The 24413-nt window shown below is 36.0% G+C and overlaps 1 protein-coding gene across 1 annotated transcript in view; it reads left to right on the top strand.

Moving 5' to 3' along the window:
* The window catches only part of ITFG1 (integrin alpha FG-GAP repeat containing 1), a 284002-nt gene that overhangs the window by 230501 nt on the left and 29088 nt on the right, over positions 1-24413 (top strand). Inside the window, exon 14 of the mRNA XM_001370113.4 lies at positions 797-875. Coding sequence (XP_001370150.1) covers positions 797-875 — 79 coding nt within the window. The remainder of the gene's footprint in view (positions 1-796; positions 876-24413) is intronic.

Genomic DNA, 24413 nt, shown 5'->3' with positions numbered 1-24413 from the left:
TCTGCAAAGCAAAACACTTTCTACGTTCTAAAATGCTGCTTAGATTTTTCCCACAATTCTTCCCATGAGATTCAAATCCTAGATGTCCCATTTAATTAGATCTTTTCTGAAGGTAAAAAAAATTTTGTCATCTAATTCGTCAGGAGTATGTGAGGAATGGGAAGTAATGTACCAGTTGGAGACTCATCTCACTGCTTTTCCATATCCCATCTGGCCTTATCAGATTTGCCCAGGCTACAGGATGAGAATAACTGAGTCCAGGATTTCAAATGTGCTGGAACTAATAACAAACCTTTTCCTTTTTAATTAGCATGAATGGATTTTGTTTATTTTGATATTTTAATAGGAAAAAAATCATCTCTGCTGAAACAGTCCCTGCAAACCTCACAAAAAGAGAATTAATGCTGCATTTAACAGGAAATAAATATCATAAATCACACTGTTGTAGGTTTTATTCTGTTGGACCCACAGTTGTGATGGCAAGTCTAGCTTCAAAAATATATACCCACTTTTCTGTATAGTCTAGAATTATCTCCACTAGTCACATAATTAGCTTTTAGTAATGACTAACTGAACTTCAAAGTTTGAACCATAAGTAACTTAAAGCATTAATTTTCCTCCTAATAAGGAATTTTTACTTTAAAGTTTTATCAATTTCTGGTAGCTTTAAGTGACTTAAAGCTCTTCTTGGCTACTTTATTTCCATCAAAATTATTTTAATTATAATTGTCGAGTTGAATGAAGTTCACATAATTCCTTACTATCTGAGACTCAGGATATTCCTTTTTTCTTCCAGCCCTTTGGAGTGAATCAGCCTGGACCTTATATCATGTATACAGCTGTAGATGCAAATGGCTATCTGAAAAATGGTTCAGGTAAGGACAAACAAAAGTCAATAATTTCTGACGTTTCTTCTTTATTTCCATCTAAATGAATGATTGAAACTTTCTGGAAAACTCTTCTTCTGTAATAAAAGAACTTGTCACTATCCTTGAGCATAAATATTCTTATCGCATTCTTTTTCCATGGTTGTGGTGACTCATAAAGTTGAAATCATTTAACATTTGAGATTGAGAGCTTTTAGTGCAGTACCAATAAGGTAAATTAGGTACAGTGCCTCTGAAATGAAAATTATGACAGTCTACTATTCCCCTTTTATAGAAAGTCTAAAAATCTTTCAAATTTCAAATATACATATATATGCATACATATACATACATGTGTGTATGTCCTCCTGGAGATCTAAAAGGACTTTTCCTTTTGTTAATCTCTACTACAGCTGCTAATAGGACAACTGTGGGATGGCACTGTCATTTCATTCAATAGTAAGAAGGACTGGTAGATTGCCTGCCTGACTTACCTAGTTCAAACATTCAGTTCAAGGCGCTTAAACCAAACCAAATGTTTGTTCTATGGCATTGTGGTTAGGGAATGCATATTCATTCAAAATCACCTTAAGAAGAAAGTAATAAGTACCGCCAAAATTTAATCTGTTACCTTTTCTGGTCCTCCCAAAAGTGGAGTGGAAACTGTTAATGTTATTTAGAAGTATATGTTAGAGCTATTCTTTTTTTTTTTAAGCATAGTTATAAATTCCCCAAAGTCATTTGATGGCAGGAGCCATCATGAGGAATAAGGCAGTCCAGATTATAGAGAAGCAAATGAGACAAGCTATCCCTAGCCTGATATAAGAATGACTCTATTGAAGAGTCAGAACTTACCGAGACCCTGGGCATAGTAGATGCAGTAATGATTATTTCAGTTAAGTAAGTAATAGAAACAGCTCTAATGATTAAAACTCTACTTAGAAAATTCCAAAAGTCAAAGAATATGGAAATAGAGAGGTATAGTCTTAAGAGAACTGAAATTGTAGGTAATCCTTCTTTCTTCAGCAATTTAAAAGGTTTTTTCCTGGTGAGCAGGAAAAATAAATTGGAAAAAATCACCTGTCAGGTCATCATTATTTTTGTCTTATGGCCTGATATAAATCAAATATGCTGTAACATCACCATCGTCTGAATTTAATTGCACTCACTGGGGACAAGTCACTTCAGCCAGCATAGCTCTCACTCACACAACTACTGCTGAATAATAATGTAGTCAGCACAAACTTATAGTAACAGATCAAATATTTCAAATAAACTCATGCTATACTCTATGCATAAATATATATTCTAGTCAGGCTAGCTATACTTATTTAATTGGAATCATCTTTTGGGACCACGACCATAATAACCCACCTAAAATTTAGACTATGGTACTTGGTCATTATATTTTCAAAACCTGGAAATTCCAATGGGACCAAAAAACCCTAGCCTCCTGCAAAGATCCAAGTACTTCATCCTCTCATCTGGCAGCCAGTCCTCTGGTCTTGAACCTCCCAACTTAGTTAAATTGATCTATAAGTGTCACCAAGGCACCTTTCCAGGCAATGGTTGAAGCCCAGCAAGGAGTTAAACTGGATTAGGGACTGATAACAAATCAGCATGACTGAGGCAAGAGTGTAGAGGGTACCACTGATGGATGATGAGGGATCAGGACTGATATGCTACTTAGAAAATCATAAATTGAGAGTCTAATCTGTTATGATGCCTGAGCAGAGCTCCCCAAAATAGGTGGGTTAAAGATCTCTATGCTAACTATATGTAGTTATAGATGGCTCTGGCTTAAATATGACATGTTTGAAAAAATAAACCAAAGCTAGGTCAGTGCCAATGTAATCTGAAGAGGCAATAGCAATACTCAGTATCTATTAGGATCTGGTAATTTAAACTCATGGAAAATAGAATTATATGGTATTAACAGGAAATAAGAAAGACCGTGCTGAGATGTAAATCCATTTTAATTCTCAACTATCAGTTCAATGCAAGGTATCTGAAAGAGACAAAACTGTACAAGACACAAAACCTCATCTAGAGAACTTGCAGTCTAATAGAAAGGAGAAGATACTCAGTAAACCTGTAACACAAGGCATATGCTAAGTTCTGTAAGAAAACAGAGGAGGAAGAGCTGTCTCCCCTCTGGGGGGTCAAAGAAGAGGTACTATGAGAAGGAAAAAGAGATTTCTGGCCTATATGCCTAAAGGAAGGATAGAGTTTCCAACAGGTAAAGAGGACATTCAAGATGAAAGAAATAGTATAAACTTAAGAACTAGAGGTAAAGATGGCATAGTGCATATTTGAGTAACATCATTTTAGTAAAGCATATTGCTTATAAGAAGGTCACAAGAAATAAGGCTAGAAAAGTAGATTATGGGCCCAAGGATGGACAAGGCTGAGAAATTTGGATTTCTATTATCCTTAAAGAGTGACATTTGTTTTGTTCTTTGAAGAGAAATGACAAAATAATAGAACTGATTCAGGACAAATAACAATAGTTGTTTCATAGATGGATAAAAAGGAGCAAAGTTTAGATTCTAGAAGACCAAGTCCCAAGTTATTAAAATAATCTATTGGTGAACTGGAAAGAGCCTCAACTAATGGGATGGTGATGGGTGTGGAAAGGAAATAAACAGAAAGGGACAGGATTTGAAATGAACTCATGATTTTTAAAAATGCCATCTGCTTCCAGACAAAAAGGACTGAGTCTGAATCCAAACCAAAACAAATTTTCTTCACTCTTAATTTTTTCCTACATATGGATTAATATGGAAAAAAGTTTTAAATGATTGCACATGTAAAATCTATATGAGATTGATTACCATCTGTCATAAAGGATTGTTTGAGTGATCAGTGATAAATAAAGATCATATCTGCCAATCTCCTCCCTTCCTCCCTTTACCCTACCTGGTTTTCTTCCCTCCTTGTCCCTCTTCCCTTCTTCCCAAACCTTCCAGTTGATTTCTCTGTTGATCTCTCTAAATCAACTCAGGGTGAGTTTTATGATGTCTCAAATAAAATACTATTTCTCTTCTTTAAGATTAAATTAGGGAGGCAGCTGGGTAGCTCAGTGGATTGAGAGCCAGGCCTAGAGACAGGAGGTCCTAGATTTAAATCTGGCCTCAGACACTTCCCAGCTGTGTGACCCTGGGCAAGTCACTTGACCCCCATTGCCTACCCCTTACCACTCTTCTGCCTTAGAATCAATGCATAGAGTGATGCAGAGCGAAAGGAGCAGAACCAGGAAAACATTATACACAGAGACTGATACATTGTGGTACAATCGAAGGTGATGAACTTCTCCATTAGTATCAATGCAATTTCCCTGAACAATCTGCAGGGATCTAAAAAAAAAATACTACCCACAAGCAGAGGATAAACTGTGGGAGTAAAAACACCAATGAAAAGCAACTGCTTGACTACAGGGTTGGAGGAGATAAGACTGAGGAGAGACTCTAAATGAACACTATAATGCAAATTCCAACAACAGGGAAATGGGTTCGAGTCGAGAACACATGTGATAACCAGTGGAATCATGCATCGGCTATGGGAGAGGGAAAGGCGGGGGGGGGGGGGGGGAAGGGGAGGGGAGGAAAAGAAAATGATCTTTGTTTCCAGTGAATAATGTATGAAAACGACCAAATAAAATAATGTTTTAAAAAAAAGAATCAATGCATAGTATTGATTCTAAGATGGAAGGTAAGGGTTTTAAAAAAAAAAAAGATTAAATTAGAGGTTTATTGGAAAGAAGGGAAAGATAAGAAAATGGAAGGAAAGAGGGTTTTGAAGTTTCCCTAAACACTAGAATAATTCCTATGTTGGAGGATGGTGAAATATAGTTCAGATTGAGAAAATGGGTTAACAGGTCTGGAAATTCAGTCACTGTAACACAGCAGGAGAAATCAGAGAGACCTGCACTTTGTCCTTCTTTCTTTCTGTCCCCAAGCCTCTTCTCTTCTCCTCTTCTCTACCTCTTCTCCTTTCTGTCTCCAAGGCATATCTTAGAGAGAGATAGAGGGAAAGATTTTGAGACTTGATATTCTTTGAAAAATGTTGAAAAGTTTTTACATGAAGTTGAAGGGAAATAAAATTTAAAAAAAATTTTTAAACACCAAAAAAGGAAATAGAATGATCTACTCTGTCAGGCAGCTAGGAGGCCCAGTTGATAGATCACCAGGTCTGATGTCAGGAAAATTCAACTTCCTGAGTTCAAATTTGGCCTTACACATTTACTAGTTGTCTGACTCTAGGCAACTCACTTAAATCCTGTTTGCCTTAGTTTCCTCATCTCTAAAATGAGTTGGAGAATGAAATGGCCAACTACTCAGACATTTTTGCCAAGAAAACCCCAAATGAGTCATGATGAATTGGACACAACAAACAAAAGCAGTGATCTGTCCTGTCTCAGTTGAATCAGTAGAACTTTCAACATAGTCTAATTCAGCCTTCATCTGATAAGATGGTGAAGTGATCTGCAAAAATTCATGTAACTAGTTAGTTACAGATCTACTAATATATGACAGGCTTCCAGATTTCAAATCCAATGCTTTTTCCAATATAATATATAATATTTTCACTCAGTAATTTATGTAGTATCAGAACTTGACAGAGTCAGAAAAGGAATGAGTAGAATTTTCACTCCTGAAAGAGGAGAAACATTTTTATCATTCTAAAATTAGTAGGGCTTTTAATGAGTCTCCATAGCAACACACTTCTTTGTACATATCCATGAGTATACAACATTGAAAGAAGATTGGATGCTCTTTTCCTAGTGTTAGTGATAACTAAAGAATGTAACAGCATCCCTCAATCAATGTAATTGTATTTAAATGTATTTGTTTAATGTCAGTTTTGTCATGCCTATTGTATCACACCGCTGGAAGATAAAAGTCAAAAAATGTATTATTTGTCACAGATGAGGGACCTCCATAACTCTGTAGACCAGTGGAGAGAAGTCTCCAGACTGCCAAGTTATTATATGTAGACACAGCCACATTTTTCCTCCCTAGAAGCATTGAGATCAAGTAAAAAATACTACCTGACATCCTTGCCTATCTGAACGGGATAGAGAGGTACATGGAACAATGGAGGGAGTCCCCTCTCTGATCCATACTACCTCTGTGACTATGACTCAGTTACTTAACCTCTCAGAGCACCCAGAAACCCTTTAAAACTATAAATTATCCAGAAATTACTGGCCTGCATTAGTAAAAGAATTTCTGTACCAGTAGTTCCCTAAACTATTGAAATCAGCTTCAGATTTCCTCACCCATATACACTCCAAAACAAACAAAAACTCAAGGATAGACCTATTCGTAAAGTATAATTCTGACATTACAAAAATCCCAGGTCAGTCTTCTTAGATGCCAAATAATTTCTAAATCTTCCATCTAGAACATGTTGAAGAAGCAGGAATCCAAATGCAGGTTTCCTTAACCTATTGCCAGTTTTTCCCATGAAGAGACATCAACATGTACTTTTACAGAAGTGGTGCGACCTAATTATCCTTTAACTGGTAGACAGATCTTCTCATTCTTAACAAATTCCCTATGGTCTCACTCCATTTCCCAGTAAAGACTAAATAGCCAAATGTTATTAGGAGAGCTGATATTATTGAAACTTTATTGCTTTTCCAAATAGGCAGTAAGTACCCTGTGAAGTTTCACAAAAAAAAAGAAAAAAAAAAAGAAAAAATGAAACCAACTTTGGCTTAGGAACCTTAGGCCTCTATTCTCCTAGGTTTTAGGTTCTGTTTTGTTTGTCCCTTTTACAAAATTGCCAGTAATCAGTAATGGGAAGTCAAATTCCCTAAAAATTAATGTTTAAAACCATCAAGCTGGAACACCATATTTAGGAGTATGTAGAAAATTTTGTAGCCTATTTTAATGGTTGCTCAGTGACAAACAGTGACCATTTTGGACTAAGCTTAGTCTCTAGAGCACTGAAGTTACGTACTTTGTTCTCTTGTATTGTAAGGGAGGAGTTACTCATTTAAAGCCCTCTGAGATAACTATTTGTTAACATTTTTAGAAAAATACAAGTAACTGACAACCTCTGTCACCCTTCATATATTTTGAAAACTGTTATTAAATAATCACATGACTCAAACGAGAGCAATAAAATGCATAACAGATTGACAGCACAGAATGTTAAAAGGCAAAGAAGCATTTAATAAGAATGTAATAAAATTCATACTGACTGCAGATTTTAGTTCATTGAGTCTGAGAGGAGGGAGGTGTCTCAAGCATAAAATCAAATTTTTTTTCCAAATTTGGTAGTGATCATTCAGATTTCACCCTACAAATCAAACATTTTCCATACAAACTCCAGTTAGGTACATATTTTGGGGGGGCTGTGCTTTTCTCTCATGCATATTTTCTGAGGTAGCTATGTTTCTCTGGAATGAAATCATCTTTCCATTGTCCACATGCAGATTTTTCATTTGAATCCCTCCCTTCTCCCTCAATTCATTGAGAGTTCATGTATGCCAGATAGCAAAATCTACCTAGTCACTTTCCCCCATTTATGTTCACCGTGGCTTCTTTTGAAGTTTGCCAGGTCTTAGCTAGCTATTTGTCATTTTGTGGAATATGTACAAGTTATCCTCAGCAAATTTTAAATCCTAGGTTACCTTCTTTCTGTTACATCTCTCACCCTTTGTGATGATTAAAATGTTTGGGAGCAAGGGAAATATATATATATATATATATATATATATATATCAATTATGACGGCTGAAATATGTTTTCTACTGTGTCTTGGTTTTATATAAATATTAGATGGTCACCAGGGAATATTCCCAATTTATGAATATGCCCAAGCCAACTGGGTTTTATAGAGAAATTTAATTTATAATACACTGATTAATCAATAGAAAAAGAGAGAAAGTAAGAAAGGAATAAGAATGAATAAATCAGTCAGTTGGTTTTATCACTCACCCAAGATCTCTCTAGGTAAGGCTTCTCATGCCAACCTCAGGCTCCACCTTCAAGAGAGCCTCCTTTCAAAAAATGTTTCCAGAGAATTCTCCTCCTGACTCCTCCTGAGTTCTCCTTCCACAGCCTCCTTCAAGACCTCTCCAGGAGCTCTCCCTCCAGGACCTCTCTCCTCTCAGACTCCTTCAGAGCATCCACCCCTCCTCAGTCCTCCTTCAGAGCAACCTCCTCAGAGCAAAACCTCTTCTCTCTCTCCTCAGACCCCACTATCTTTAAGGAAACCATCTAAGTTCCCTGCCCTCAGTTCTCACATCTACCAATCACTATCGATGTCTCCCCTGTGCCAGTGGTGGTTCTAGTTTAACCCAGGACCGCCCAGAGGTCTGTGGCTTTGCACATGTATGTTGAAGGTCATATTCTCAAATAATTAAATCTTGATCCTTTGCTGCAGCCCTTCCTAAATCCTGTTACTCTGAGTAGGGTGGAGATTGGAAGTTCCAAGACCTGGTTCTGTCATTCCAAGTATCTCTATTGTATCAATTCTAAAATCAATCATGACTCAAAGAACTTCCTGTTCTATGCTTAAGCATAGGTCAAAGCCCTTTCCATTGTTTAGCAAAAGGTTTCTGTCCTAAAGTAGTCTTAAGTAGGGAGGAGAAGGATCCTCCCATGCCAAGGAGGTTCACATTCCAATAGAGTTCTTACTATTAGTAGGAAATTTTTTCCAAGTATGAAATTTTCCAATGGTGAAATTTCCAACATTCATAAGTCTAAGACATTTTAAGGTTTACACCTTAGATACTTTGCTCACTAGTCAACAAACATTAAGTACTAAGCTTTGTGCTAGCTAATGGGGACACAAAGACAACTTATATTATATCAAGGAAAACAACGTGTATATACACATTTATGCGTGTACATGTAAATTCTTAAGAAATGCAAAAAGTTTGGGAGGCAGCTAGGTGGCTCAGTGAATTGAGAGCCAGGCCTAGAGACAGGAGGTCCTAGGTTCAAATCTGGACTCAGACACTTCCTAGCTGTGTGGCCCTGGGCAAGTCACTTAACCCCCATTACCTTGCCCTTACCACTCTTCTGCCTTGGAACCAATATATAGAATTGATTCTAAGATGGAATATATGGGTTTAAAATTAAAACTAAAAAGTGCAGAAAGTTTAGCATTAACCTAAATAATGTATTATCATCTAATAACATAATACAAAGACAAATAGAAGAAATTTTGAGGTTATCTGCTATTTTATTTATGCTACTACTTTCTTGAAGTAAAGTGGGTCATGGCCCTGATCATGTTTTGGTACCATATTTGCATTTACTTTAATCTTCCATCAACCAAATGTCTAGCCAGACTGTAACTTCATAAAGTCATGTGCAACAGGAAATGATTTTTCCTTCAGTGAAAGTCAATCAATAAATAATCCAAGTAACAGAATAGCTGTTAGCAGCAGTTGATATAGCCATTTGCTTGTTTGAATGAACCGCAGGAAGGATACAGCTTTAAAGAAGCTGTCACGGGGTTTGAAAATTATCCATCTGTCTAACATGTAGCAATCCTATCCATGCAGCTGCAGATGAGTTGAATGCCTGTTCTGAAATCTTAAGGATAAAACTATTTTTAAAAAGAAAAAGAAAAGAAAAGAAAAACCTAAAGAAGAAAACGGAACACTTGTACAAACAAAAACATTTACTTCATGAAATAGTATTTACAGATTGACTTCCAGGATAGTATTTACATTCAGTATCGATGCCAGCACAGTAAGAAGCATTTCCAAAGCAATTTGAGAAGGGGTGGGAAGAAAAAAAGAATACTATTTGTCTGTTTCTGCTTATGAAGCCTTTGCTAGCAGATGTTCTTCTTCCCACAAGTTGTAAATAATTCAACAAACCTTGTTTAGAGTGAAGAGCATTTGATATCAAAGCATTTGCTTGAGATCCTATTCATTGCTAAGTATTAATTCCACTGATGGTTTCTTCCTTGTTGCTTCAGTGTCCTTCATGAGGCTTCATTAAAACTTTTAGGTAGCTACATTTTTAGACTGTTCAGTACTAAAATTTATACCTTGCACACCAAAACCATGCAAAAATATGTCATTCTGGTCATAAAGACCTTTTTTCCAGATAAAATTTTCTAACACTATTCTTTGCTGCAGGAATATTTTTGAGGTTTTATTTATTTTGGGGGGAGGGGGAGTTTGACCAGACCTGTAATTTCAATGGTGAAGGAAGCTCCTTATGAGGTACTTCCAAAACTAAAGTAAATAAACCTATACCTTTTTTCTACTTCTAGGCATAGACTGTGAGGCCAACCCTAATCACCACTACACCATCTGCCTCTGGGGTGAAACTCTGTTGATGTCAGTAATCACTTATCATAGGCTAGCTTTGAAATTTTCCAATTACTACATTATTCTAAAGAGTACCATTATAGGGAACAACTCAGACCCCAAAGCACTGCAATTGACTGATTGGTTCACTTTTTATCCTTCCTTGCAGCAAAATGTATAGTATCTAATTAAAGATAAAAAGAAATCACTTTTTAATATTATACTTCTTTTTTTAGGGTGAAATTTTATTTTTTATAAAGATATTTTGTTTTACCAGTTATACATAATAACAGTTTTCCACATAAGTTTTCTGCCATTTTGAGTCAAATTGTCTACCCCCTTCCCAAATTGGTAAGCAATTTGATCTGGGTTTTATACATATATATAATCACATAAAACCCATTTCCATATTGTTCATTTTTGTAAGAGATTATCATATGAAACCGAAGCCTAAAAATAAAAACTAAAGGGAAAAATAGTATGCTTTGATCTACATTCTGACTCAACAATTCCTCCTCTGGAAGCATATAGCATTCTTTGTCATAAATCCTTCAAAATTGTCCCGGATCATTGTGTTACTGAGAACAACTAAATCTCAGTTATCATTCTACAATATTGTTGTTACTGTGAACAATGTTCTCCTGGTTCTGCTTATTTCACTCTGCCTCAGTTCATGTAAGTCTTCTCACCTCTTTCTGAAATCATCCTGTTTATCATTTCTTACAACACAATAGTATTCCATCTCTAGGATATACCACAATTTGTTCAGCCATTCCCCAGTTGATTGACGTTTGCTCAGTTTTCAATTCTTTGCCACCACAAAAGGAGCTGTTATAAATATGTTTGTACAAGTAGGTCCTTTCCTCTTTTTTTTTTCTCTTTAGGATATAGAAGTATCAGGTGTATTATTAGATCAAACAATATGCATTGTTTTATAGCCCTTTGGGTAGAGTTCCAAATTGCCCTCCAGAATGGCTGGATCAATTCACAACTCCACCCACAGTGCATTAGTGTCCCAGTTTTGCTACATTCCCTCCAACACTGTTCACTTTCTTTTCCTGTCATATTGGCCAATCTGATAGGTGTAAGGTGGTACCTCAGAGTTGTTTTGATTTGCATTTCTCTAATCAAGAGTGATTTTGAACATTTTTTCATATGATTATAGATAGCTTTGATTTCTTCATATGAAAACTACTTATTCATATCCTTTGGCCATTTGTCAACTGGGGAATGGCTTAACATTATACTTATCAAACTCGATCAAGGAGAAAGGTAAGGGAATCCATCCCAAAACGTATGCCAGAGACCAGCAGCTGAGTTTAGATTTGAGCCAGAACCATCAAGATGATGTTTGACAAGGAGCAGGGTCAACATCGGGATCTTCTGTCATAAGAAAAACCCTTGCTGTGAAGTATTACTTTGTGTCTTGGCTCCATTTATAAGTATATCAGGGTGGTCTGGCAAGTTCATCCTGTAACACATCACAGGTCATTTTTTAAGATAATAATGCAAAGGAACTAATAAGCCTCTTAGAGTTTCATCTGTGCTATACAAACAGCATTTGGGGAAGTCTGCTTTTTTTTTTTTTCTTAATAAGCATTTTTGGAAATGGAAAGTATTGAATTACAAGGAAAACATAGACAGAAAGCCGTCCTACCTATCAGACTACTTGTCAGTCCTCTTTACTGGATCTTCATCCAGGCCACTCCCATGCTAACTGTAGGCTTGTCCCTCTCATTTCTCTTGGAGATCTCAATTATTATGCCTATGCTTCTGAGTCTCAAGTCTACTAAGCAAGGCCTAATATCTTTGCTGACCTGCAGTTTCACATCTCCAGCTGCCTAGTGGACATCTTGAATTTGGCCAAGGAGAAAAGGAAGAGCATCAACATGTATAAAGTCCCAACTGTGTGCCAGACACTGGGCTAAGTGATGTACCAATACTCATTGTTCTTCACAACTCTGTCCCCTAGCTTCAACCTAGTGTCATCTTTTACCTCTCACTCTCTTGCTCCATATAGCCAGTCTGTTCCCAAGACCTGTCCATTTAATCTACGTAATATGCCTTGCATAATATGATCGCTCTCTCCTCTGACACTGCTGTCATCCTGGTACAGGCCTTCGTCACCTCATTCCTGCATGACTACTGTTTGTCAGTCTTCCTACCACAAGTCTTTGCCCCTGATTCCATCTTCCACTCAGTTGCCAAAGTTATCTTGATAAACCACAGGTTTGACTGTCTTTGTGAACCCGCACTCAGTGAACTCCAGTGTCTCCCTGGCACTTCAGGGATCAAACATAAAATCCTCTGTCTGGCACTCAAAGGCTTTCATATACAATGCCCCCACACATATATCTTTTCAGTCTCCTTACATTTTTTGCCTCCCCTCCTCCCATATATTCTGCCACCTAGTAACACTTACTTCCTTACTATTGTTTTAATCAGATACTTCATCTTTCAACTCAGGCAATTTCACTAGCTCTCCATTATACCTATAATGTTCTTCCTCCTGATGACGCCAGGGAAGTCCTTGTAAAAATCCCACCTTCTATAGGAATCAACTTCTGATCCCCTTTAAATTATAGTACTTTCTCTCAGGGTGATTATCTCCTATTTATCCTGTGTACAACGTGTTTGTACATAGTTGCTCACATGTTGTCTCCCCATTAGAACGAGAACTCCTTGAGAGCAAAGACTGTATTACCTAAAACATAATAGACACCTCACAAATGTTTATTAACTATTTATTGGCAAATCGTATTAAGCCAAATTTTGAATCTGATGTGGAAAGCATGAAAATATTTCAAAGAAACCAAATTTAAAAACTATCACATGGGAGTGCTTAATGTAATAGTCACTTAGATGATAACTATTTTTAATTAGCTTAAAGAGTTATCTATAATGAATTTTAAGAATCATACTGCAATTTTCTTTTGATATTGTTTCATTCTAATTATTGTAAAAGAATTTGTCTAATTATTGTAAGAGAAACAACTGTAAAGTGGGATAGTAGATATAGTTTAACAAATTTATGAACTCATATGGTGTTGTTTTCAGTTTTACATAGTAATTCTTGCTAACACACAGGAACATTAGAAGCAAAATATAAATGATTCTCTGATCTAGTTGATTATTCTTATCCTTGTGCAGTACAGATTTGGAGTTAAAATCAAGAGATGGAGAATTTAAATCCTAATTCCCAAAGAAATTTTGTTGGACAAATCATTTATCTTTCTAAGTCTGGGTTTCCTCATAGGTAAAATGCAGATGATAATAATAGGGGAGTTTTCTATCTACTTCAAAAGGTTGTTGTGGGGAAAGCATTTTGTAAACTCCATAGAAACATAAGGTATTATTAGCTTTGCCTCATTTAGTATTGATGTGGTAGTAAATATAACAAATGTCTTTCTTAACAGAAACATCTGCTTGACCACTTGACCTGCAAATGTACTAGCTCTTAGAATGTAGGCAATTCATTACAGTGGGATTAAGAGAAGATATGGTTGGATTGATCCTGAGACAAGGGAGAGTGCTGTCATTTACAGCCCAAGAATTTAGGTCTTGCTGGATAACGATATCAATATCATTGGGTGTGAAATTGTAAAATTACTTCTTTCCGTCACAAGTATATGAAGGCTTTTAAAATGTTTAAATTTGAAAAATAGATAAAAGTAGAAGACACTCAAAAATTACAGTGTTAGATATTTGGGAGGGAAAATTATTTTGCAGAATAAGTTGAAATTATAATATTGGGTTCATGTTCATTTCATTATGAAACATTTCAATTTTCCTCCCATATCTTATAGGAAAGAATGCGTTTACTTTGAAAAATCTTTAACATAAACGTGCATAGGATATGTCTTCATTTAAGGATATACCCAAACTTTGCAGTGACAAAAGTTCTTTAATTTGTTTGTTTGTTTTTTAACCCTTAACTTCTGCATTAGAATCAATACTAAGTATCAATTCCAAAGCAGAGGAGTGTTAAAGAGTTGGGATTAAGGGGGCAGCTTGGTGGCTCAGTGGATTGAGAGCCAGACCCAAAGATGGGAGGTCCTAGTTTTAAATCTGGCCTTAGACACTTCTCAGCTGTGTGACTCTGGGCAAGTGACTTAACCCCCACAGCTTAGCTCTCACCATTCTTTCTGCCCTAAAACCAATACAGAGTATTGATTTGAAGATGGAAAGTAAGGGTTTAAAAAAAAGTAGGGAAAAAAAAAGAAAAGTTAGGGTTAAGTCTTGCTCGGAAGCTAGGAAGTATCTTTAATTTGTAAATAATTTAATTTTTTGGAGACACCTTAGTACATTAGAAAGAGCACTGGATGTTGAATCCAAGGACCTTCAAGCTTGACTCTGTTGCTTTTACCTGTGTGTAATAGAGTCACTTTTTGTCTGTGGGCCTCAGTTTTCTCATCTATAAAATAAAAGGGTTGAATTAGATGACTTCTGAGGCCCCTTCCAATGCTAAATCTATGATCCTTTGTTTTAAATGCATACAAAATTAAAATGCCTATTAAGCTGATTTCATATTGACTGAATAGTAACTAGATTTTATTCTCAAGTCTTTGCCAAGTAAATTTAACTTTCTTTTTTTTTTAAGTTTTCCCAAAATATGGTTTTGATAGTGGTTTATTTGAGGTTTTTGGTTTTTTTTTTTTTTGAGTATCAGTATATAATAATTAAAGGTAACAGTTTCCCTATATCCACAACTTAAAAATGTTCAACAAACTCAGGAGCAGAAATGGTGAGAGGTTATAAGTGAGATTTCTGGTAAAAGATTGATATAAAAATCTATGTGATATATTCTGTTATCATGTTCTTGTTTTTCTTAAATATTTTTAAGTAATGTGAAGCGCTTAGTTTTTAATCAACAAATATTTTCAAATTTCATTAGGGATATTAAATAATAGATTTGATATTACAGAAAAGTGTAGACTATTAGTAAGGGCATTAACTTTTTCACCTAGTAGGAAATCATTTAGTGCATTCAAGTACCTTAGTGAAGTAGCCTGAAATAGTTTTGATATCTCTTGCAAAGTAAGCCATTAATTCTTTCTTTTGCATGTTTGAACCTCATTCAGCGTTATAACTGACTTAGGGGATTTAGACATATACACATGCACATGCATGTGCACATATAAATATGAAACATTAAAGCCATCTTTCAAATACATTTGGTTTAGTATTTAACCATTCTATTTCTCCCATTATCTTGGAAACAACCAACAATCAACACTTTTTTTTATGTTTACTAGTCTTTTTTTTTCTTCTCATAACTAGCAAACCAATTGAATTTAAAAGCTACTGTGGTTGGCAATCATTTGTGGCTATATGAAAAGAAAAAAGATGGAAAAGAACCTAGAAAAATACATTTTTGAATATATAGTGGTAATTCTAAGAGAATTATCTTTAGTTTCTGTAATTGCCAATATTGATCATTAAGTCTCTAATGCTTGCAATTTGTTCTCTGCAATAATTTCTTGGTCCAATAAATAGTTTTATTCCTTTTATGAGTAAAACTGCTTTTATTTTCAATTTTGGTACATTTATCCAGCATGTGGACTCATAGTATTAATATCCTCTGGGTTTCCTTCTCTGTATTAGATTTTTTTTTCTTTCTCAGATTTAGTCAAGTTTCAGAGATGATTAAAATCAATGAATATTTGGTAAGAAACAAGTTGAAAGTAACTGGGTAATCTACTTAAAACCATGCACAGACTAGGTACCCTTTTCCCAGTATAGTTTTTAAGTTATTATAGACTGATTTTATCATAATCACACATACTGAGATTGCCAAAGAGATTAATTTATTAAGTAAAAATACATTATACTTCTTCACTAAAGCTCGAATAAAACCACTAAAGTTCCAGATGTTGAAAGCCTATGAATCACTAAATTTGCCGCAACTCTGATGACTTAACATATATTTAAGTGTGTAATATTTATTGGGAAAGGAAATAGGAAGATTGGAAAACAGGGGATAATGGGAGGTTTGTAGGAGGGTATGGAGGAGGTTGAGGGAAGAGAGGGTATATAGCTTGGTGAGGCAAGGGAGGGAGATGCCCCCTGCTGAGAGGAAGCCACAGGGGTCCGATAAGGACTCTTTGTCCTGGAATGATTGAGCTGAAGTTCAGCTCCCTCTATGATCAGAAAAGATAGTCCATTTATCTGACTGCAAATATAAATAATATAAAGTTTAATAATCCAGATGGAATTGGAGTTTTTCCTTAGTTTCAGAGTATAGGGCCAGGCCCTAGAGGCTGGCGGAGGGTTTGTCCCACTCCCATCTACTCTCGTTGTTCTAATTCAGAATCTTAGCAATAGACAGAAAGCAAACAAGAACAATTCTAACCTTTAGAAGCCTGTGTCTTTGGGCTGAACCAAGAAGAGCATGCCACTCCAGACTGGGCTGAACAAGCTCCTCTCTCCTCCAACACCAGGACCCCAGTCTTCCCCCAGCCCGAAGGCAATGCTAGTCACAAGACCCAACTGCCCCTCCCAGTTGGCCCTCCCCCACACAAACTGTTAGTCTAGTTTCCTTTCCACAAGTGTCCTATCTAATGCTTCATAGCCCAATTCACAACTGGTTATTACATAGACACATAACTGAGGGTTTTTTTAATTATGTATTGTTGCCTTTTTTTCAAACTACTTCTTCAGAATCTTAAGAAAAATTTAGCTAATATCACACAAACTGTTTAATCCCCACAAAACAAAAAGATTCCAAGTGATTCTTGATCCATCTTGATTCTGAATTTTCTCATGCTTTGGAGTGCATAGGTTTTCTCATTACCCTAACATGAATTTTTGCACAAAAATAACATTGTGCAGCATGAACTTGCTCTCAGTATATTTTTGGATAAGACTGAGGTAAAATGAATGGAAGTTATCTTTAGAGTTATTGAATTCTGCATCTCTTAACTAGCTTTAAAAACAAAAAGGATCATTTGTATTGATCACAGGTTTATCTGCCAAATTATTCTGCTTGCTGTGATAAGGCCACTCGTTTCCAGCCTTCTATAGAAATCTGTAGTGAAAGGGGCTAGCAGTAGGGTGCCTACAAGGTTCCAGGAGGAGAGCAGCCTGAAAGAACTCCTACATAACACAATTTGACAGCTTATATCTTAGCAACAGATTTCAAGAGGTTCAGTACCCACTCAACTTTTTTATACCAGTCAATACCTAATTCAGTACAGTTCATCAAAGAATCAAATTATGTTACCATCGGTGACTTCAGATATATAATCGAGCTGATTAGCCATTTAGAATTACTGTGCCCCTAGGTCACACATTCTCTGGCCATTGCTAAAACCAGCAGTGCCCTCCACTGAAGTACCATTGATTTCCTACATATTTAAACTCAAATGATTTATGTTTATTTTTTAATATAGAAATCCATTTCTTCATTGCCAGCTAATATTTGTTGAGCACTTACCATGTACCAGGCCCTGTGCTAATTGGAGATAGTCACAGAATGAAATAAAAGTTACTCTCAAAGGGTTTCCATTCTAATAGGAGGAGACATCAATAAGGATATCAGTACAAAATCAAAAACATCAATAAGGATATACAGAATAAATATGAAGAGAATCAAAACAATAAAATGCAGGGGGTGTTAAATGAGGAATTTGGAAGAGTTAGGAAAAGTTTTATAATAACTAGTAGTATTTAAACTGTAATTTGACCCAAGTATTCTTTGACAAGTATTCCACACTTTTCTCATATGGAAGACATTCCCACTTAACCATGACTTACTTATAAGAAAGCAAAGTTTACAATTTGCCTATATTTGAAGTATCTAGTACTCTTTAAGTTTTTAAAGCAAGTCATTTTGAGACTTCTGGGAAAATAAAAACCGAATGTCACTAAAATATGCATTACAACAAATAAATCCTGTGTGACTAAAAGATGTAAAACCTCCAGGAGATGTCTGGAACATAGAATGTCTTATGTTGAATATTTAAGCAATATTCTATATAAGAAAATTCTCATTCAACAAAAGAATTTGGGCAGCCAACTGCATCAAGTTTAACATAACAGAATTTGACCTGTAATGATTATTTTCTCTTAGCTATATAATATCTAGTTCAGCATCTGGAGGAACTAAACCAATATAACACTCTGAACAGTGTGACTTAAAATTTTGCTTTCCAAGTGCCCCTTCTACCATTCTTTGTACAAAAATAAGCAAGAGAGTGAGTGGTTCTTCATTATACAAAAGAAAAGATCTATCCCAGTGAGCCATTTTAATGATAGAAATCATATATTGGCATTTTCCATTGTTGGCCCTATAGAACTTTGGTATCATCCAATTGGCTACTGACTAAATTGTGAAAGCAACAGTATGGCTCATAATTATATAAAAGACATATCTGGAGAAGATAATCATCTCAGAAAAAGTTTATCTTCTTTCTGCAGAGTTATTTTTCATCCTACAAGAGCAAGATGACTTTGGAAACACATCATCTTCTTTCTATGTAGTTATGATTTCTAAAGACAGTCAGGGTAGATCCATTTGTAAGAATATAATGTTTTAGCTCTGCCAGGTACACTGTGTCTTGTTAAAATTTTGCTATTAGTTTAGTAGCATGAATGTGAAGGATCTAAACATTCAGTACATAAATTTCATTCCTCACTTGAAAATACAACATTAAGTATTTTAAAAATTGAAATCAAAGATGAGAAATAAAAAGACATGATAACAGATTGTGTATTATCAGAACTTTAACCAAATAAAATGAAGCTATTTCACCCACTATAATATCATTTATTAATAGGGGCATGCAATCTGTTTATAAAGGACAGGTCAGTGGCATGCCACCCATTTGCACCAAAGACCTCAAATGACAATGTATTTTATACTGACATATGTGTTCTTTATGATTGATCTAACAGGAAATCAGTTGGATCTTTCCTGGCAATTCCAATTGGTGGATATTTTGATAAGGAGGTGGACTTATAGATCTCGGCTCCTCTCCTATTACTTCATCCCTGCAGTTTCACCAACCTAGGAAAATTGGCTGGTTAACCAGTTTATGAAACACAGCTTTCTCTAGCAATCTTTTGCTAGAAAAGCATGAGCTATTTAAATCAGTTTTTCACTAGTTTATTCTCCTCTCTCATAGACCAGATCACTCTTAAAACTTTATGATAGTAATAGCAAGAACAGAAAGGGCATGTGCTGGGGAAAGCCTTGCTTGGGTTGGTTTTTGTTTATGAGGTAAACAAAGAGTAAAGGCCCATATCTTGAGGAACTTGAGGTTGGAGTCTAAGGAAATGGAAGGATTCATATAGAAATATTGCTCATAAATAACACAATTCAACATTAATTTTCCTCACCTGTGTCCAGCAGGAGACAAGGGAAGAAGTCATCATAGCCAGTATTCATTGGAACCTAACGGCCATTAGGGAAGAGAATAAAAGACAAGTGACGCAGGAGTCCTTCCTGGCAGGTGATTAGACTTATAGGGCTTGTTAATTCTTATTCCTTTTTTTTTTTTAAGGAAAGGATCAGATTATGGCATCTGAAAATCAAAGAAATCTTAATCATATGGTCCAATTCCTTCATCTTACAGATGAAGATACAGATACAGAGAACAAAACCAAGTCCCAGACAGGTTAAGTCATTTGCCCAGGATTATAAAGAGATTGTTACTTTTGTACCCTGCCATGCAGAGCAAGAATAAAATCACTGCCCCACTCGTCCCTTGCATGGATTCCTCCACTTGCATCCTGCTAGTCTTACTGCTGACCACATTGGTGGATTTGCACCATGATGTTCAACCCCAACATGTTCTAGGATATCATTAGACAGAAACGGTAATCTCAAATTTTTGCTTGAATGGCTAGCATCCTTCCTCAATATTGCTGTCAAACATTGCCCCAAATCAGACTCTTCTGACTTGTGAGATAACATTAATAATTGTGCCGTTACATTTCTCTGTGAGAACATATATACTTATAGACCCATAAAGTAGCTATTTAAAATTAGAGATCAGCATATTTTTCTATATGATGCCAAAACCCATTTTTGCTTTTTTTCCACAAAAGTAACCATTTGTCTTGATATCAGGAAGTTGTAACTTTATTCTATAGTGGGGAAAGTGAGAAGTTTATAGGAAATATTATACCATACTCCAAGATGCCATTTTTTATTTATTACATAACACACCTAAATTTTTCTGTAGATATTATGTAGTCTAAAATCCATGAAATAAGTAGCATATTAACTTAAATAAATTTTCATATCTAATCCCACAAATAGTTTTTATGAACTCATTTTAAAAGCACAGAAGTCATTTTAGTGTATCTATTTTTGTCTTGTTCTTTTAACTTTTAACTTAGAAAACTAAAGAGGATTGATAGGATCATGATTTGTTATTTGGCTCTTGAAATGAAGTGTCATATCTGTATGTCCCAAAAAAGTCAGGGAATCCTTTGTTGCCTTCTGGAAAACCAGGTCCCTATCCCTGGCAAAAAAGTAAGAAATGTCCCAACTCTAATATTCTAATTCTGTATCATCATTATTATTTTTTCCCTGGTATTAGTAAATGGAATAGAAAGATGCAAATGCCTGGGCATATGAAAGATAGAATTATAGTGAACGTTATTAATATTTAAAAATTATGCTACCGGGCAATCATAATATAGCTACATACACAGAAGAACTCAAGACAATGAATCAAACTTTTTTTTTTCATGTCTTCATATGATTTCAAGAATAAACATGTGTTTCTGTGTTCATTCTGAGATGTTAACTAGATTTATGAGAGTAACACAGGAAAGAAGAGTTGAATAAGATATGTCAAACACAAAGGCAGTTTGCCAGTATATAAATTAACTGCATCTGTTTGGCCTAAAGGCTATCATTATTCCTAGGAGTATGTCAGTCTACCCTGCTATGGCTCTACAACATCTCTATAATTAAAAAAATTTTTTAATTAAGAAAATCTTCCCATGGCTACATGATTCATGTTCTTTCTCTCCCCTCCTCCCATCCCCCTCAAGACCTATTTCCATATTATTGATATTTGCACTAGGATGATCATTTAGAGTCTATATCCCAATCATAGCCCCATCGACCCATGTGATCAAGCAGTTGTTTTTCTTCTGTGTTTCTACTTCCACAGTTCTTTCTCTGGATGTGGATAGTGCTCTTTCTCATAAGTCCCTCAGAATTGTCGTGGATCACTAAAGAAGTCCATTACATTTGATTGTGCCATAGTGTATCTGTCTCTCCTGGAGGTTATTCCAGTCTCCATGGAATTCCTCCACTTTATTATTCCTTTGAGCACAATAGTATTCCATCACCAACAGATGCTAATACTAAGCTAACACAAAATGTCTAACCTGGACCAGATGAAATTAGACTGATTTGTTTTCCCCATCTTTAGTTGGTTCCATCAGTTCTATCAGTTGAGTACTAGATTTTGTGCCAGAAACATATTTCGATTTTCTCATGTTTTTAATTCTGTGGGTTTTACTCTAAGGAAATGTATAGAAGGTCTAGCCCTTAACCAGAAAGTTTCAGTGACTATTGGAGATAATACAGAGGCAGTGTAGAGAAAGTCAAGTATTTCATATTCAAGCCAACAGTGAAACAGAATCAGTTGCATGAAAGCACAAAGTCCTGTGTTGTCCAAAACAAAAAATAATACCAAGAACTGGCAAACTGTTGCTGCAGAGCAGCCTAATTAATCCTCCAGAAATAAGCAAAAACTTTCACAGGGATCTAGCGACTTATTCCTCTAAATTGCATAGTGTAAACTTCCTAAAATTGGAAGAACAAGACCGATTGTTGTTTCTTTAATGACTAATAAGCGCTACTCTGAAGGAAAAAATCTTTTCATGGGCAAAACAGTAAGAAGATTGGAATACTGAAAGTTTTTTAAAAGGTAATTTTTAATAATGAAGCTCATTTTTCAGGGGCAGTTGTAGGGCTCAGTGGATTGAGGACCAGGCCCAGAGATGGGAGGTCCTGGGTTCAAATTTGGCCTCAGACATTTCCTAACTGGGACCCTGGGCAAGTCACTCAACCCCCATTACCTAGCCCTTACCACTCTTCTATCTTAGAATCAGTACTCAGGGGGGCAGCTGGGTAACTCAGTGGATTGAGAGCCAGGCCTAGAGATGGGAGGTCCTGGGTTCAAATCTGGCCTCAGACACTTCCTGGCTGTATGACCCTAGGCAAGCCACTTGACCCCCATTGCCTAGCCCTTAACCCTCTTCTGCCTTATAAACAATATCCAGTATTGATTCCAAGATGGAAGGTAAGGGTTTAAAAAAAATGAAGCTCATTTTTCATTCAAGGTTATACAAAACCTTGTTAGAAGAAGGCTAAATGATCCTGTAGGATCTGGACATCATCAGGTTGTGCATATGCACCCCCAAAAAAATACCTTTTAGGAGTTTCTTTTTTTCGAAGTGGGCTTAGAAGTCACATTCCAGTTATGGGGATGATGAATCTGTCAAGTCAATGAACAAGCCTTTAAGAGCTTGCCCTTCGCCAGGCACTCTGTTAAGTGATGGGTTTACTCTCTGGTGGTCACTGTCTAATATAAGAATTAACAAGCAAACAACTATTACAAACAAAATATATACAAAGTAAATCATAGATCATCTCAAAAGAAGGGCATTAAGGTGGACAAGGGAAAGCTTCTTAGAGAAAGTAGCTTTTTTGATGAGAGCTGAAGGAAACCAGGGAAATAAAGAAAAAAAGGTGAGGGAAAGATTTCCAGGTATAGGGAACAGCCAGCGAAAATGCCTAGACTTATGAGGGAGACAGAATATCTTATGTAAGGAACAATAAGAAAGCCAGTGTCACTGGATCACAGAGCACATGGAGGGGAATAAGGTATAAGAACAGAAGGAGCAGCAGCTAAGTGACTCAGTGAATAGAGGCAGGCCTGGAGTTGGAAAGACAGGTTCAGATATGACCTCTAGATACTTCCTAGCTTGATGACCCAGGGCAAGTCATTTAAGCTTTGATTGCACTTTTGTCTTAGAAGTGATATGGTACGGTAAAGGTTTAAGGGGGAAAAGAAAAAGAAGAAAGGGTACATGGTTAATAAATACATTCATATCCTTAGAAGCAGAGTTCTAGAATTTTAGAAATTCACAAGTAGAAATAGAATTCGGAACACAGCCTTAAACCACATCATATAAAAGGTTAGGAAATCTGTCTAGGCAGCAGCTAGGTAGCTCGGTGGATTGAGAGTCAAGCCTAGAGACTGGAGGTCCTGGGTTCAAATATGGCCTCAGACACTTCCTAGGTGTATAGTGTTGAGCCTAGCCCTACCACTCTTCTGCCTATGAACCACCAATACAGAGTATTGATTCCAAGATAGAAGGGGAGAGAGATTAGGAAATGGAGAAAAATAACATACCAATAAAAACAAAATTTCTAACATAGGCGAAGTTTAATTTAATTCCCACTGAAAGCCTGAGAACTGTAATCAAAGCTAGAATTGGAAAAAATGGAGTGTTCATCAGAAGTAAACTTAATTTTCAGGGTGATTAAAATTATGAAGAATTCAATCTTGTGAGTTTAATGCCAAATCATGTAAAACAAGTGACCGAAGCCAAAAATACATCATAAATAAATATATATATGAATTTTTTTAGTTATAACCTCTCTTTTTTTAATCAATAACTTAATTTTGTCCTAGGTGATTTGCACACCACTGTATCTCTTTGGTGTCTATACCCAGTCAGATAAGTATTGGGGCTCTAAGTAAATCTGGTGAGAATTGTTCCTGAATTCAATAGTTTATAGACATTATAAAAGGAAAGATGAAAAGTGTTACTCTTCAATGTAAATGCTGTCACCTTTCAAATAACTTTATTGATTTCAGTAACGCAGTGAAGCATGGTGGGAGATGGTTATTATGGAAATAATCACACTCTTTTGGCCTCGAAGCCTAGCGCACAGTGCAGATGGCATTAAATCTCCTGAGAACAAACATTCCCCCCTACAGTCTTACTTTAAGTTCAATCAAAGAGGAAAGCACCTTTTTGTGCCCTGGCTTTGATGGTGGGAGACTAAGCACTCGGGTAGAAAATCAGCTGAATCACCACATTAGCCTCTGTCACTGTTGTGACTACCTTGTGGGCTTTTTAAAGCTCAGTATGGAGAAAATGAGCAATGAACTCAATGGAGTGCCTACAGGTTGCAGATTTTTCCTCCTCACTGCATATCTACAGTATTTGCCTATGATTCATTTTTTGTCTTGCTTGTACTTTCTAGAGCTGACACTGTATCA

Source organism: Monodelphis domestica, chromosome 1, assembly GCF_027887165.1.
Source record: "Monodelphis domestica isolate mMonDom1 chromosome 1, mMonDom1.pri, whole genome shotgun sequence".
Taxonomy (NCBI): Eukaryota; Metazoa; Chordata; class Mammalia; order Didelphimorphia; family Didelphidae; genus Monodelphis; species Monodelphis domestica.
This window is presented reverse-complemented; position numbering and strand designations above follow the sequence as displayed.